Genomic DNA, 14,056 nt, shown 5'->3' on the forward strand with positions numbered 1-14,056 from the left:
GTCTCACCAAGGCCCTGTGGAGTAGCAGCCCAACCTGTTTTCTCCTGTACTGTAATCCTCTTGCAATGAAGGCCAACGTACCATTTGCCTTCCTAATCTGCATGCTTTCTTTCAGAGACTGACATACAAAGCCACCCAGATCCCTTACATCATTATTTTCCAAAGAATCACTGTTTAAATAATATCTGTCATTCTGTTTTTCCAACCAATGTAGACAACATCACCATTAAACTATGCGACATTCTCCTCAAGATTCACAATCTCACCTAGTTTTGTGTTGTCAGTAAACTTGGAAATATTACATTTGATTCCTTCATCCAAATCTTTGATGTATATTGAAAATAGCTAAAGTCCAGTCTGATCCCTGTGGTACCCCACTTGTCACTGCTTTCCATTTCAAAAGAGGACCCTTTTCTTCCTATGCCCTGTTTCTTGACTGCTAACCAATTCTCAATCCTTGCCAATGTACCACCAATCCTGTGTACTTTGACTTTTCACACAGGCATTGTGTGGGACTTTGTCAATAGCTTTCAACAAGTCCAATTAAACCCGTCCAATCCTTCTCCCTCATCAATTCTACTTGTAACCTCCACAAAAGACTCCAATAAGTTTGTGAAACACTATTTCCCCTTCATAAATCCACAGTGACTGTATAATTTATTGAGCGATACAATAGTTATAAATTCCTGTTATTCTTTGTTCTCCTTCACAACTCCTGGTTCAAATTATAACGTGTTTTATGTAATTCACTGTAATGTTGCTGCTCAAGATGAAAGCAAAGCAGATTCCTTATGGTTTCAGAGAAAATATAGAGAAATGAGCATCATAGATTAAAATTATCACTTACTAATTGGAAGTTTTCTAGTTCTAAATTTCAGTCAGTTTGTAATTTTTTGGAGAGCAGGATAGAAGTCATTAAATAATTGCTCATTTTAAAAAGGACACAAAACTGGAATTTCTTTTAAATTCCTTCGGAGATATATTGTTTTTCACCAGTTGCATGTCACAAAATGTAGTTTTGCATTGATGACGGTTTATTTTCAGTTAATTTTACTCAGCTATACAGTACCATGCCTGGAAAGTGACAAAACATATCAGTGATGGTAACCATTTTGTCACGTCACTTCTTCTTGGTTTTTAGGCTTTACTATCACCAGTTTGACCATTCCTATCATTTTCATCTGATGTGGTAAATGAACAATATCAATATCCATCATTACAAAAGCTTAAAGTTGTGGTTTGTTTGTACCTGTAGGGGCTGTTTCACAGGTTCTGGACAGTTTGGAGGAAATCCATGCACTAACAGATTGCAGCGAAAAGGACCTGGATTTTTTGCACAGTGTTTTCCAGGATCAGCATCTCCATACGCTACTTGATGTGAGTCATTTTTAGCCATTAATTCAAATGTGGCTTAAATGTTCTTTTTCATAGTCATATGTTGAAGTTTTACTTAAAATATTTGGTAATTATTTTGAATTTATTTTATCCTTTTTGTTTTGGAGAGTGCATAGTGTGGTGGAGGGAACACGGGGATTGCAGTCACAGGTGTGTGGTGCTGGAATAATCTAGGTACCTGGAGAATCAGAGACCAATTTAAATTCATAGTTTAAACTAACTGACACAGCAAATATGTTTTGAAAAGGAATGCTGTACTGTTAAAATAGTCATGTTGGCTTCTCTGATGCTTGAGCGTGTGATAGTTTTAGTTCATTTTCTGGAAAGTGCAACAGGTACTTGAGAATGTACAATGCAGAGGAAATCCATGGACTGGCAGATCCCAATGTATTTTTTGAGCATTTTTCCAGATCTGTGTCTAGATTGTTATAATGTTTAGAAATCATTATTTCACTGGCATAGACTCACCTACCACACCATAGCCTATATAATAATTGTTACAGCTTTGTTCTTTGTTGCTCCTTCTGGGACAGACATTCTTGCTAAACTCTTAGAATTTTACCAAAAACAACTGCTCAATTTTGCCAGTCCTCCGAATCATTAACTAAAGGACTTAGTGCTATATCTGAACAGATTTGTTAGGTCTCATTTGCATTGGCGCACACAGCCCACTTAATGAAAAAAATTATTAAATGCATTTTTTGTCAACTTTTTCAATATCTAATACTGAAACTTTTGAGCAATTGTAAATATTTTTTCCCAATGTCTAGCACTGAAATCACACTCTGATAGTAGAATGAACCCTCCAAAGAATGTTTAATGAATGTTGTCTGTGATTTTTGCATTGAATCTTTTCTCCAGCACTATACTTTTGTACCTCAGTTGTCTGATAATTATCATCGAAGGACAAGAATTTCAGGTCAGGTTGCAGTGTACACTTAGGCAGCAGACATGAATATCAATACCACTGGCCAAAATGTCAGTTTATCGATAACTCTTGGGTTACGAATTGACCAATTTGGCAAAATGCACTGCCAGATTTGTTTTCCAATACAGTGCAGGTGTTGTGGTTCCCATTTGTCCTTAAAGATACGTATATAAGTTCAAGCTGGTATAGCTTGGATATATTTTTCAATTGTTCATAACTCTATGTGTGAGATCCCTTTTGATAGCAAAACATTTTGCCCCACATGATAGATATGATTCTTCATAAATTTGTTATACTTTGAACCATTTATGCTGTCAGTTAAAGTGAGAGTTGAATGGAAATCCTGAACTGGAACTCAACCCAGCTTTCCACCTAAAGGATTGCATATCATGCCTTATGCAACCAAAAAATTTAATCACCTTTTAAAACCAAGCGAAATTATGATACACTGCAGATTTTTACATGTTTGGGTAGAAATTAATCAGTGCTGTTGATCATTTTAATGCTGTTTATTGTCAAAATGTGAAGTTTGATTGTTAGATTGCTTTGAACAACCTGATATTGCATGCAATTTATTTATGATGGTAAAAGACAGCTATCGTCAGAACATAAGAATTGAAAGCAGAAGTATGCCTCGTTCGCTATTCAGTTAGATCATGGCTGATCTATTTGTTTTTTGAATTCTGCATTCTCAATTACTCTCAGTAACTTTTGATTCCATTGCCTAACCACAATCTGTCAACTCCGCCTTAAAAATATTCCATGACCCTGCTTTCACCACTTTCTAAAGCAGTGAGATCCAAGTTGCACAACTTCTGGGAGAGACAATTTCTCCTAATTTCTAATTTTAAAACCGTGCCCCTGGGTCTGGATTCGTTCATAGGAGGCCCATTCATAGGAGGAACCATCCTTTTCATTTCCAAATTGCCAAAACTATTCAGGATTTTATTTCTTTCAATCAAGTTACTGCTCACTCTTCTATACTCCAGTAAAAACAAGCCTAGTCACCCAAACTAAGACAATTTGCTCATTCCAGGTATCAATCTAGTAGGCTGTCTTTGAACTGCTTCCAATGCATTTTTGTCCTTCTTCAAATAAGGAGACCAAAACTGCGCATGGTAATTGAGATATTATCTTGGCATTGCCCTATATAAGGGGAGCATTACAACCTCAATTCCTGTCATAATAAAGGATAGCTTTGCATTAGCTGCCTTGACTACTTGGTGTACGCAAACTACTTGTGATTCATTCAACTAAAACACCTAGATTTCTCTGCACTTAGAATTCTGTGGTCATTCACTATTTTGGTATCACAGAATTGTTATGCTGCAGAAGAAGGTTATTCAGCTTGTCATATCTGCACAGGTGCTCCAGTGACCATCATGACATAGTGCCATTTGTCTGCCTTTTCCTCAGTTGCTGATTGGATGGTTGTTTGAAGAGAAGCAATGCCTTCTTGCAGAAGTCATACTAGACTCAAAACATTAACAATGTTTTTCCACAGATGCTGACAGACCTGAGTTTTTTGCCAGAATTTTGTGTTTGTTCCCTGCCTAAGCAACCTCTCCTCATAAGGAAATCCCTCCATACCTAGAATGAACCTAGTGAATCTTCACTGGGTTGCCTCCAATGCCAATATCTCTCACCTTAGATAAGAGGACCAAAACTGTTCACTGTATTCTAGGCGTGGTCTAATTAATGCCTTGCATAGTTTTAGCAAGACTTTCCTATTTTTAATACTCCATTCCCTTTGAAAGAAAAGCCAATATTTCATTTGCATTCCCCATAACCTGCTGAACTTGTACGCTAGCTTTTCATGATTAATTCACGAGGACACCCAAATCCCATGGTGCTGTGGTCAGTTCACTCATCCTTCTTGCAGTATCTATCTTATTCACACACAGCTTTCAAGAACCTTCTTAACCCCCTGTTGTTGGTTTGTTTGTACCTGTTGGACAATAATAGGGTCAAGGCTTCTCGAGTGCCACCCCTTGATTCTTCATACCTGCCTCAACCTACAGTCATGTCCTCCTGTCTCTGATCACAGACCAAATTTGAATTACCTAATCTGAGGGAATTGGCCTGTTGGCCCCGTGAGCCTGTTCCACCATTCAATAAAATCCTTGTTGAATTGATAAGTCCATATTTTGACCTACGATGATAATGTTTCACTCCTATGCTTCTACCTCTGCCTTGAAAATATTAAGAAAAATACGCCTTTCATTGGAAGAGAGTTTCAAAGACTCAATGATGACCCTTTTTTAAAAAACAAAATTCTCCTTATTTCTGTCCTAAATGATTGAACCCCTTATTTTTAAACAGTGCCTTCTCTAGTTATTTTGTGTTGTGATTTAATATGCAATTTTTCATTTGTTACATTCATTATTATAAGCAAAATGTTGTAGAGTTGCAGGAGTTTATGAAGGTGGGAAGGTGTGGGGCAGTTGGGAGACCTGACAAAGAAGATGAGAATTTTTAAAAAGAGGTACAGCTTAACCGGAAATAAATATAGCTCAAGCACAGGAGTAATGGATGTGAGTTAGGATATAGGCGGTAGAATATTGGATGCCTTAAATTTATGGAAGACGAAAGTTGGAATGGTCAAGTCTTGAGACGTGGATGAGAGATTCAGAGTCAGGGAGGGGAAAATCAGCTGTGCTTGTCATGCTGATTGCTATCTAGTTTTCTTGCTGAAGTGTATACTTATGAACCATTTAAAAGGACAGGATGTAGCAAGTTTATGATGCTTTGGTGCAACCACCTCTGTAGACAAGATAACCACTATATTTCAGTAAAGTTTAATTTATAAATAATGGCCAAGGCTGGAATTATACCAGCAAGACATCAACACATGAAACAATAATTAGCAAAAATTCCATAGTCAGGAGAGAAGAATAGAACATATTGTTCAGAAGTACAAAAAAAGGTAGGATGTCTACTTTTTTCAGTGGCACCTGAAGATTACAACATAGAAATGGATCATTTGAATGTCCAATATACACTATAAATGTACATTGTATGAGGTACATTTACTCATTCAAGTTGGCAGAGCTATTCTGGTTATCTCTTCTGATCCTTAGTGTTGTAAATTTAAACAGGATTAACTTACCAAATGTTTGTCTTGCAAATATACTAAAGATTTAAGCATCTGAACTTCAATCACCCAGTGTGCCTGTCTCAAAACTTATTCAACAATTTATTGATGATCCGTGCCGAATGCACCCTACCTACGTCACCTTTGTTCCACAAGAACTTCCAAAGTAAGACTGTGTTCCATCTAACATCTCCTTTATGTTCCCCATTTGCTACCAGCATATAGGTATAATTGTTGCCTAATCATATCCTTGTAACTTCAGTTTCTTTTTTGTGTCTATTCAGCTCTGTGTTTTGGCTGCTGAATACTTCTTCACTTCTATTTTTGCTAATTTCTTTTCCTTCACCGTATTTTATCTTTATCTCTATCACCATCTCTTCTGTCGACTTGACTCTTTGTTTTCTCCCTCTCTCCTCCCAAGTCCCTACCCCAACCCTTCAACACTTGTCAACCTTCCTGCTGTCATGGGCTTGACTCCTCCCTAGACAAACCTACAGTTTCCATCTGTGGCTCTCTTGCATTTTTCCAACAAGCCCATCAAGGCGCTCATCACTGCCAACTTATAAGCAATAATACCAACTATTCAATCCCATTGTCTTGTCATCTTTCCCATGCAGTATTCCAAAGGGGCTAATTTTGTCACAGCTGCTTTGCAACCAACTCACTCTTGCAGTTTTATAGTTCTGAAGAAGAGTTGTGTTCAACTGATAATATTAGCTGTTGCCTTCTCCGTAGATATTTCCATTTCTGCTGTGTATTTTCAGCATTTTGTTTTTATGTCAGATTTCAGGTATCTACAGTACTTTGCTTTTCTCCCCATTCTTTCCCTCCTCCACTCCTCTACATTTTCCTCCAGAATATTAATTAACTCATGAACAAGGTCCCTGCTGCCTTTGAACTTATTGTGAATGATTGTATCAACATGATGGCCTTGGCAGACACCCAACAGAGGAGTGATAACATCTTCTCTCAAGTGAAGCCTCCATATTTGACAGCAGTTCACACCTTGATCTGCCATATTGCTCCTTTGGCCCTAACTCCTACCAAGGACATCTCACCTTTTCCATCCTTTTCTCCCTCGTTTAAAGTCCTCTTCTCACTTGATTGCAATTAGACTTGCCTTGCCCAAGCCCTGAATTTGCACCTTTCTTTCGTTTCTTTCCTACCATCCCTCATGTCCTCTCTAAATTCATCCTGACCATGAGTCCAGCCTCCTGTTCCCTTGACCCTATTGCTACTAAACTGCTTTGCCATTGAAATTCTGTTCCTAGCTTGCATGTTTGATGAAAGTTTTAATGGCTTCTTCACCTCAAGTACTAATCCTCTTTCCTTCAATTCTGTCATAATTACTCCCTACAACAAACCTTCAGTCTTGCAAACAACTGCCATATCTCCAACCTCCCTTTGTACCCCAAAGCCCTTGCATGTGTTGTCACCTTCAAAATCCAAGTCTGTTTTCTGAAACTCCATATTTGAATCAAATAGTCATGTTTTAGTCCAGTCATGGTAACTAAGTGACTTTTCTCAAGTCACAAATGACAGCATGTGTAGTTGTGACAATGTAAACTCTCCCTCTTCATCCTTCTCAGTCCAACTGCAGCCTTTGATGTAGTTAACCACATCATCATCCTCGAAAGCCTCACTCCTGTCAGACAACTGACTGGAATTGCACATGCATGGTTCCAGTCTTACCTACTGAGCTGTAGCCAAAATAATCACCTGCTACATCTGCTCCTCTTACTCCTGCATAGTTGCATCTGGTATCATTCAATTTTTCTTATCTACATGTTGTTATGATCCCCATGAACAAATCCCTTTTAGAAAGGGATATGTATCTTCCAATGACCAATGCAAACAATCGCATGACAAAATTTCACATTTTAAGCCTTTTGGTGTAACAAACTAAAATTAATGGAGATTCAACATTACTTGGTTGGCAACTAATACACCCAAACTGCAGAATAACTATTATGGAGTAAAGGGTTGACTGTATCTTTTTAGTAGCTATTGACATGTGCATGTGGTGCTATGCCATGGTGAGTTCAGAGCAAGACGATAGAACCAGGAGCCAAATGTGTTGGGTCTCAGACGGGCACTCTCCAGCCCTGCCTAGTGTCCTGTATTGTGTTTAATAAGACCTGTTACTGTTCACTTACCTGAGCACAAACCTGATCTTGCTGAATGGTGGTGGCAGTCCACAGACCTAGGGCACCCAAGCAACAATCAGGGATTCAGTGAAAAGAGAAGGAACTTGTTGAAGGACTCGCAACTAGGAAGGCAGAAAGATATCACAGCAATAAAATAGAATTTTCAACAAAAGGCCCACAGCATACTCTAGGAGAAATTCCCTATATGAAAGGGGGTTAGGGTGAGAGAGAAAAAACACCATTGCAGCAGACTTGGAAAGAATCAGCAGTGCAATGGTAACAAATGCAGCCTTTATCTTTTTGTGCTGCAAGTCCAGTTCTGACATAACCTTTCTCTCGGCATTCATGATCTTGTGTATCACCGGACTTGGAACGTTCCCAGTGATTGGGCCCATATATGATGGCAACCACTCACTGTTCCTTCTCGCATTTCTGCTGCTGGATATTCAGTGGATCCTTTTTATGTTCAGCTATATACACTGTCACTACAGCTGAAGGGGTTGCATTCATTGTCCGTGCAGTTGTAGTGTCTGTGACATTACTGTCAGCAATGCTGCAGGTCTTGTATTTAGTTATTCAATTAGCATTAATTACTGTTGCACAATATTATACCTCTAAAACAATCATTAATCCTAAGAAGTTACTTTTAATAATGAGAGATTACTTGCCAGGGTATAAGGAGTGGTGTTGAAGTGTGTTTGAGGTTGCAAAGGTCATGAATCAGCTCCCTTAGAGATAATCTGAACCACTCTTCTGCAGTTGTGAAATAGGTCAATTTACCTTATTTGTTCAAATTTGTAGGATTCATGCACTTGAAATGTAAAATGTGATGATAGTTGTGTATATTAGCTTGTACAAGAACTAATCATGGCAAGCACGGCTGCGACCAAGGATACTGAATGAAATAGAGACTGGGAAAGTGAGGGAAGCAAATGGGGGTAGCTCGTGAATTGGAGAGCAGAGTGGCGAGCAGGACTGCAGCAACAACAGGCAGGCAGAAATGGTGCTTCGCCTGTAGGTAGGGAATCTGTGCTTACCCTAAATAAGTTCATTGATTCAGGAAGAGCTAGGAACAGGCCATGTACTCCAAATGCTTGGAAATATCCAGCTCATAGTCTCTGAGTTAATACATTAAAATAAAACTGCATGAAATAAAATTTCCTTGTATCTTTGGAAATCAATAAATCTGGCGAAAGAAGGGGACAAATGGAGGATAGCTAAACAGATGGACTGCGCACCAATCCCACCTCAATCTTACAAATTTTGATGGAGATAGTCACATTTAAGGCAAAAATAGGTCACCACATTTTGTTTTTGGAGCCATTATTATTTTAAATATTCAAATTTGAAATCCAAGCGTGTCTTCTTTCGTAGGACTTTTTTTTTAAAACCAGTTTGTACAATTGTATTTCTTGCTTTTGATTTTCTTTTAAAATATTAGTGCTGAATGAGAATCATTGAAGAGAAAAGAATTGTTACACTTTTCTGAATTTCATAATTGAAAAAGGAAATATATTTGGTGTCACTAAAGGTTTGGTGCAGACATTCTGTTATGGTAGTGAAATTCTCCGAAAACCTTTTTTGCTCTTTTCCTCCATTTCCTTCAGGAAATTTTACTCAGTGAAGTTTCAATGAGATCAGGATGTTTTTCTCGGAGCGTGGAGAGTCTTTGGAATTCCCTCCCTCAAAAGGCAGTGGATGCAAAATCTTTAAATAATTTTTAAGGCAGAGGTAGATTCTTGATTATTAAAGGGGGTGGAAGATTATTGGAGAGTGCAGAATGCAGAGTTGAGGTTAAAATCTGAATCAACCATGATCTCATTGGATGACAGAGCAGACTCAAAGGGCTTATTCTTGTTCCTTGTCTGTATAAACTTCAGAACTGGTTACAAGACCCCTTTGTTTACCCTAATTTAAACAAACAGTCCCAAAATATTAGCAAACTTAGAAACCTGATATTTATAATACTACTGTTCCACTTTATATACCATGCAGAAACAAATCAATTTCAACTAATCAGTAAACCTAATTTTTTTTTTAATCCTTTAGAGAGATCTTGGTGTCACTGGCTAGGACAACATTTATTGGCCATTTTTAATTGCCCTTGAACTGTTATTGTGCATGTGATTAGGTACATCCACAATGCAATTAAGGAGGGAGTTCTAGGATTTTCACCCAGCGACAGTGAAGGAATGCAGTATAGTTTCAAGTGAGTATGATTGTGGTTTAGATGGGAATACGAAGGTGGTGATCTTCCCATGTATCTGTTGCCCTTTTACTTCTGGGATTATAGGTCGTGAGTTTAAAGATGCAACTTACGAAGTTTTGGTGGATTGTTGCAACATATGGGTGGTACACACTGCTGCTGCTCTGAGTCAGTGTTGAAAGGAGCAAATTTTAAATGTGTTAGATGAGCTGCTTGTCAAGTGGGCTGCTTTGTCCTGGATGGCATTGAACTACTTGAATGTTGTTGCGCTCCTCCAAGCAAGTGGAGAGTATTCCATCACATTCCTGACTTGTGCCTTGTAGATGATGAACAGGCTTTGAGGAATTAAGCTGAGCTCCTTGCTGCAGAATTTCCAGCCTCTAACCTGCACTGTTGCTACAGCATTTCTAGAAATAATACAGTTCAGTTTCTAGTCAGCGGATGTTAATAGTTCGGATTCAGTTATGGTAATGCCATTGAATATAAAGGCGAGATGTTTAGATTCTTTCCTTTTGGAAGTGATCATTGCCTCACACTTGTCTGACATAAATATTATTTGGCACTTAATCAGCCCAAGTCCTAATGTCGTCCAGGTCTTGCTGAACTTAGACACAGACTGCTTCAGAATTGCACCATATAATGGCTTAGAATCTACTTACAGTGGATTGGCAGTTGATACAGAATTACACAAGTTAAAATTTACCTGCACAGGCAGATGGCCAGATTCACGGCATTGATGAGAAACATTATGATTCAACGTTTTGCCCATTTTCCAACCCTTTTATTTATTTTATTTCTGTGACCAGTGAGTCCTACTTGACACATCTTGTAGCATAATTCTTGAAAATTATTCTTCAACTCCCTGCATATATTGTCTTTATATTCATAGAATCATAGAACCTGTACAGTATTGTTCCCTTCTTGAAGGATAACTTACGTTTGTTTATGCCAGTAGTTTAAAATGGTGTCTGCTGATTTTCAGCCCAGACAAATGAATCATAAGTTAAAATTGGAGCTTTGTTTAAGCTAGAATTTCAGTTTATATCTTGTCCCAAAGTTCACATTCTCACACATTCTATTTTAAACATTCTTACCCCCACTGTTTCCACCTCATTCCTTCGAGTGAACTCTGACTTACTTTTGTGTGTACCTTCACAATGCTTTGTTTGATTCAGAAAATTAGAAAATAAGTAAACTTATTTTGCTTTTCATGAATTCCTTCCATTTAAAATTGATTTTCTATTTAAGTCATTCTTGAGCAGCGCAGTATTTGATGAAAAATATTTGAATGATTCTGTGCAGAAAAGGATTATCTGTCAAAGATTACAAAAGGGATGTTGATCTTTTGTTTGTGGGGTTTTTGAAAATAGTAATCGTGCCAGATAAAGCATTCCTCTAAGTCTAAACCATCCTCACTTGGAACTGTAGCATCTCTAACCTCACAAATTTGAGAATCACTTGACTAGCATTAGAAATTTTTAATGGCTGTTTGAGAAACTATATTTAAAACAGACTATATGAATCAAGCAAGAATGCTAATACATCTATTCAAAAATAGTGATTCCTGATAGTTTATTCTATATGATTTGATATGGTGTTATGACTTGAATGATTAAATGTTTATTGAGGTTTTAATGCGGCTGTATTAAATTTTTATAGTATACATTTTTCAGCCCAAACTACAGTGCATTTAACGTCTCGAACATGCTGTCATTCATTTCTAACAAAGCTTAAGCAAATGCTACACACCCTCGTCTCATTCCTCCTCTGCCTAGTTGCTTTGTTCAATACGTCTCTCGCCTCCAGCCAGTCCAATGTCCTGTGTGGAATGGTGGAGTTAGAAAATATGTGAGCTAGTTTGTTTGATGCATAATTTGGATGTAACAAGAAAATTCCAAATCTGCATAAGGACACCGGGGGGGTGTGTGCATCAAAGGTGTTCAGAGGCACCCCTTTAAGAATTGTGATTTTTTTGAAGGCAGATACCATGGGGAAGTCTGAATACAGATGTCACTAGATTTGCAAGTGAAATTTCATACAGGGAGGAAACAATAGTCATCTTTTGTAATTTTTGGAGCCATTCTGTACTGATAGCTTTGTGAGTGACTGGCTGTGAGAACTGCTGCACGCACAAAACCCAGACAACCCAAGCTGATTAAAGAACTACTCAAGGCTTTTGCCAAACAGAGACTAAGTTGCATTGTGTCAGCCGTGCACCATTTAGCTGAAGATACCTATTTGTTCTTTAGGTGAGTTCAAGTCCAGAGATGATTTATATGTCTTTTATGCATAGTATTTTTGATTGTGAATATTATGTTAACTTGTTCATATCTTTATTCATTTGATTTTAGAGGATCTATTCTGTTTAATGCTTATATTTTGGAAAAGCTTTGGTTCCTTGAGTTCTGGTTACATGATAGAACTTTTTCTTTGAAAGGAGCTAACTTTTATCTAGCAGGTGTCTCTTTGAAGTATCCAGTATCATTTTTCAAAACTACAGGGCTATGCTGCTGAATCAAGTTGGATCCAATTTGAAAATAATTGAATACTTGAGCGTACAATGTAAATTTGAAATTGCTTGATAGAGTTCAGCAGAAGTTCAGTGAGTCTGCATTTTCCTTCACATCCCCACTTTTTTGATTATGTTTGGTAAGTTTATTCTCAACCAATAACTATTGGGGCTTTGAGCTTTTAGTCCATTACTGATTGCATTTCATGTTAATTCAATGTCTTACACTGCTTTTAACTTGTCCTGAAGAGAAAAAGCAGAGCCACCAATATGACAATGATGAGAAAAGAAAATGGCAGAGCAGACTTGAAGGGCTGAATTGCCTACTTCTGCTCCTATTTTCTGTGTTTCTGTGATTACTTCATATGCTGCTAGATCCACTGAGTTTCCCCAACATTTTGTTTTTATTTCAGATGTCCAGCATTTGTAGTATTTTTTTTCTTGATTCACAATTAACACTGTTCTTAGTGTAGAATTATTCTTCATCATTAGATTTTTTAAAGGAACAATCCAGCAAGCCAAGCGAGGAGACCTTAAAGTGATTCAAAATGAACTCTTCGTTCAGCTGCTATATCAAAATCTATCATAGCCACCTACTGACTGAAGAGATACATTGCCAACGGAAGCTAGGCCAACAGCCAGAGCCAGCTTGGGCACAAGCAGTGGCCTGGGTCAGTGCTGTGCCCCTAGTTAAACAGAATGCACCGCAGTGTAGGAAGAAGATTGATGATCATCTGCACTCCACAATAGTGAGTCCTACATATTACCACCACCTCTCTGCTGCCTTCTCACTCAGAGGGACACCATTCTCACTAATTTCAACACAGTGCACACATCTCACCAAGGCTCATGGACTACAGCTATCATAATTCAATGCATCATATTTAAATTACTCTCACTCACGTCTTCCTACTGTTTACTCTTAATGCCCTCTGCACTTCCTATTCTACTCTTAATTCAAGCCAAGAAGTGGGGCTGGTGGAAGGGCATGCGATGTCAATACCCTTGCTCAGTTTGGCTAGATAAGAGCATGACAGCTTATTTGGACAGTAGTCAATGCATTCAGTAAGCTTCATTGTGCTGTGTTATACTGCTCCCTCAAGGGGCAACACAGTGGCTCAGTGGTTAGCACTGCTGCATCACAGCAGCAGGGACCTGGGTTCAATTTCAGCCTTAGGCAACTGTGGTATAATCTGTATAATACCAGTGCTAACTCATTCTTAGCTTGCACAAGCTTTTCTTCCTCCTACACAACTAATTTGCTCTCTTTTATGTAGCCGCTACTGGCATCCAGCAAATTTCTTCCCCTAAGAGGCCAGTGCTGGACACCCAGTGCTCACCTTCACCTCTAAGGAAGCAACCATGGAACCCTCAAAAGGTACACCAGCAAGGCTTTCACCTGCACCTTCCACCTTCACAGAGACTTTCACCTTGGTAGGTTCTCTATCTAGATTAGACTCAGGAGCACAACTGGTGACCACAACATTGACGCAGCTAGCTGAGGAAGAAACACCTTGGGTTTCTGCACTGTAAGAACTTCTAGAGACCAGAAAACCACTTGGTGCAGGCAGAAAAGAATTCCATTGTCTTGGTGATTAATGGCTTTAATGTACAGACAGGCACGGGAATAGGTTTGTCAGAGGCAATCAGTAAGCAAGGTCGAACAATATCAGTTGGTAGATATGATCACCATATTATCTGATGTTTAAAGAAGGATGTTAAAGCCCTTGAGAGAGTTCAAAGGAGATTTACTAGAATGATGCCAAGAATGAGGGAT

At 38.4% G+C, this 14,056-nt stretch overlaps 1 protein-coding gene across 1 annotated transcript in view; it reads left to right on the top strand.

The window, feature by feature from the left end:
• Window positions 1-14,056, top strand: part of LOC109937398 (peripheral plasma membrane protein CASK) — a 183,038-nt gene that overhangs the window by 47,768 nt on the left and 121,214 nt on the right. The window contains exon 3 of the mRNA XM_048603099.1: window positions 1,256-1,377. Coding sequence (XP_048459056.1) covers window positions 1,256-1,377 — 122 coding nt within the window. The remainder of the gene's footprint in view (window positions 1-1,255; window positions 1,378-14,056) is intronic.

This window comes from Rhincodon typus, chromosome 11 (genome assembly GCF_021869965.1).
Source record: "Rhincodon typus isolate 14 chromosome 11, sRhiTyp1.1, whole genome shotgun sequence".
In the NCBI taxonomy this organism is placed as follows: domain Eukaryota; kingdom Metazoa; phylum Chordata; class Chondrichthyes; order Orectolobiformes; family Rhincodontidae; genus Rhincodon; species Rhincodon typus.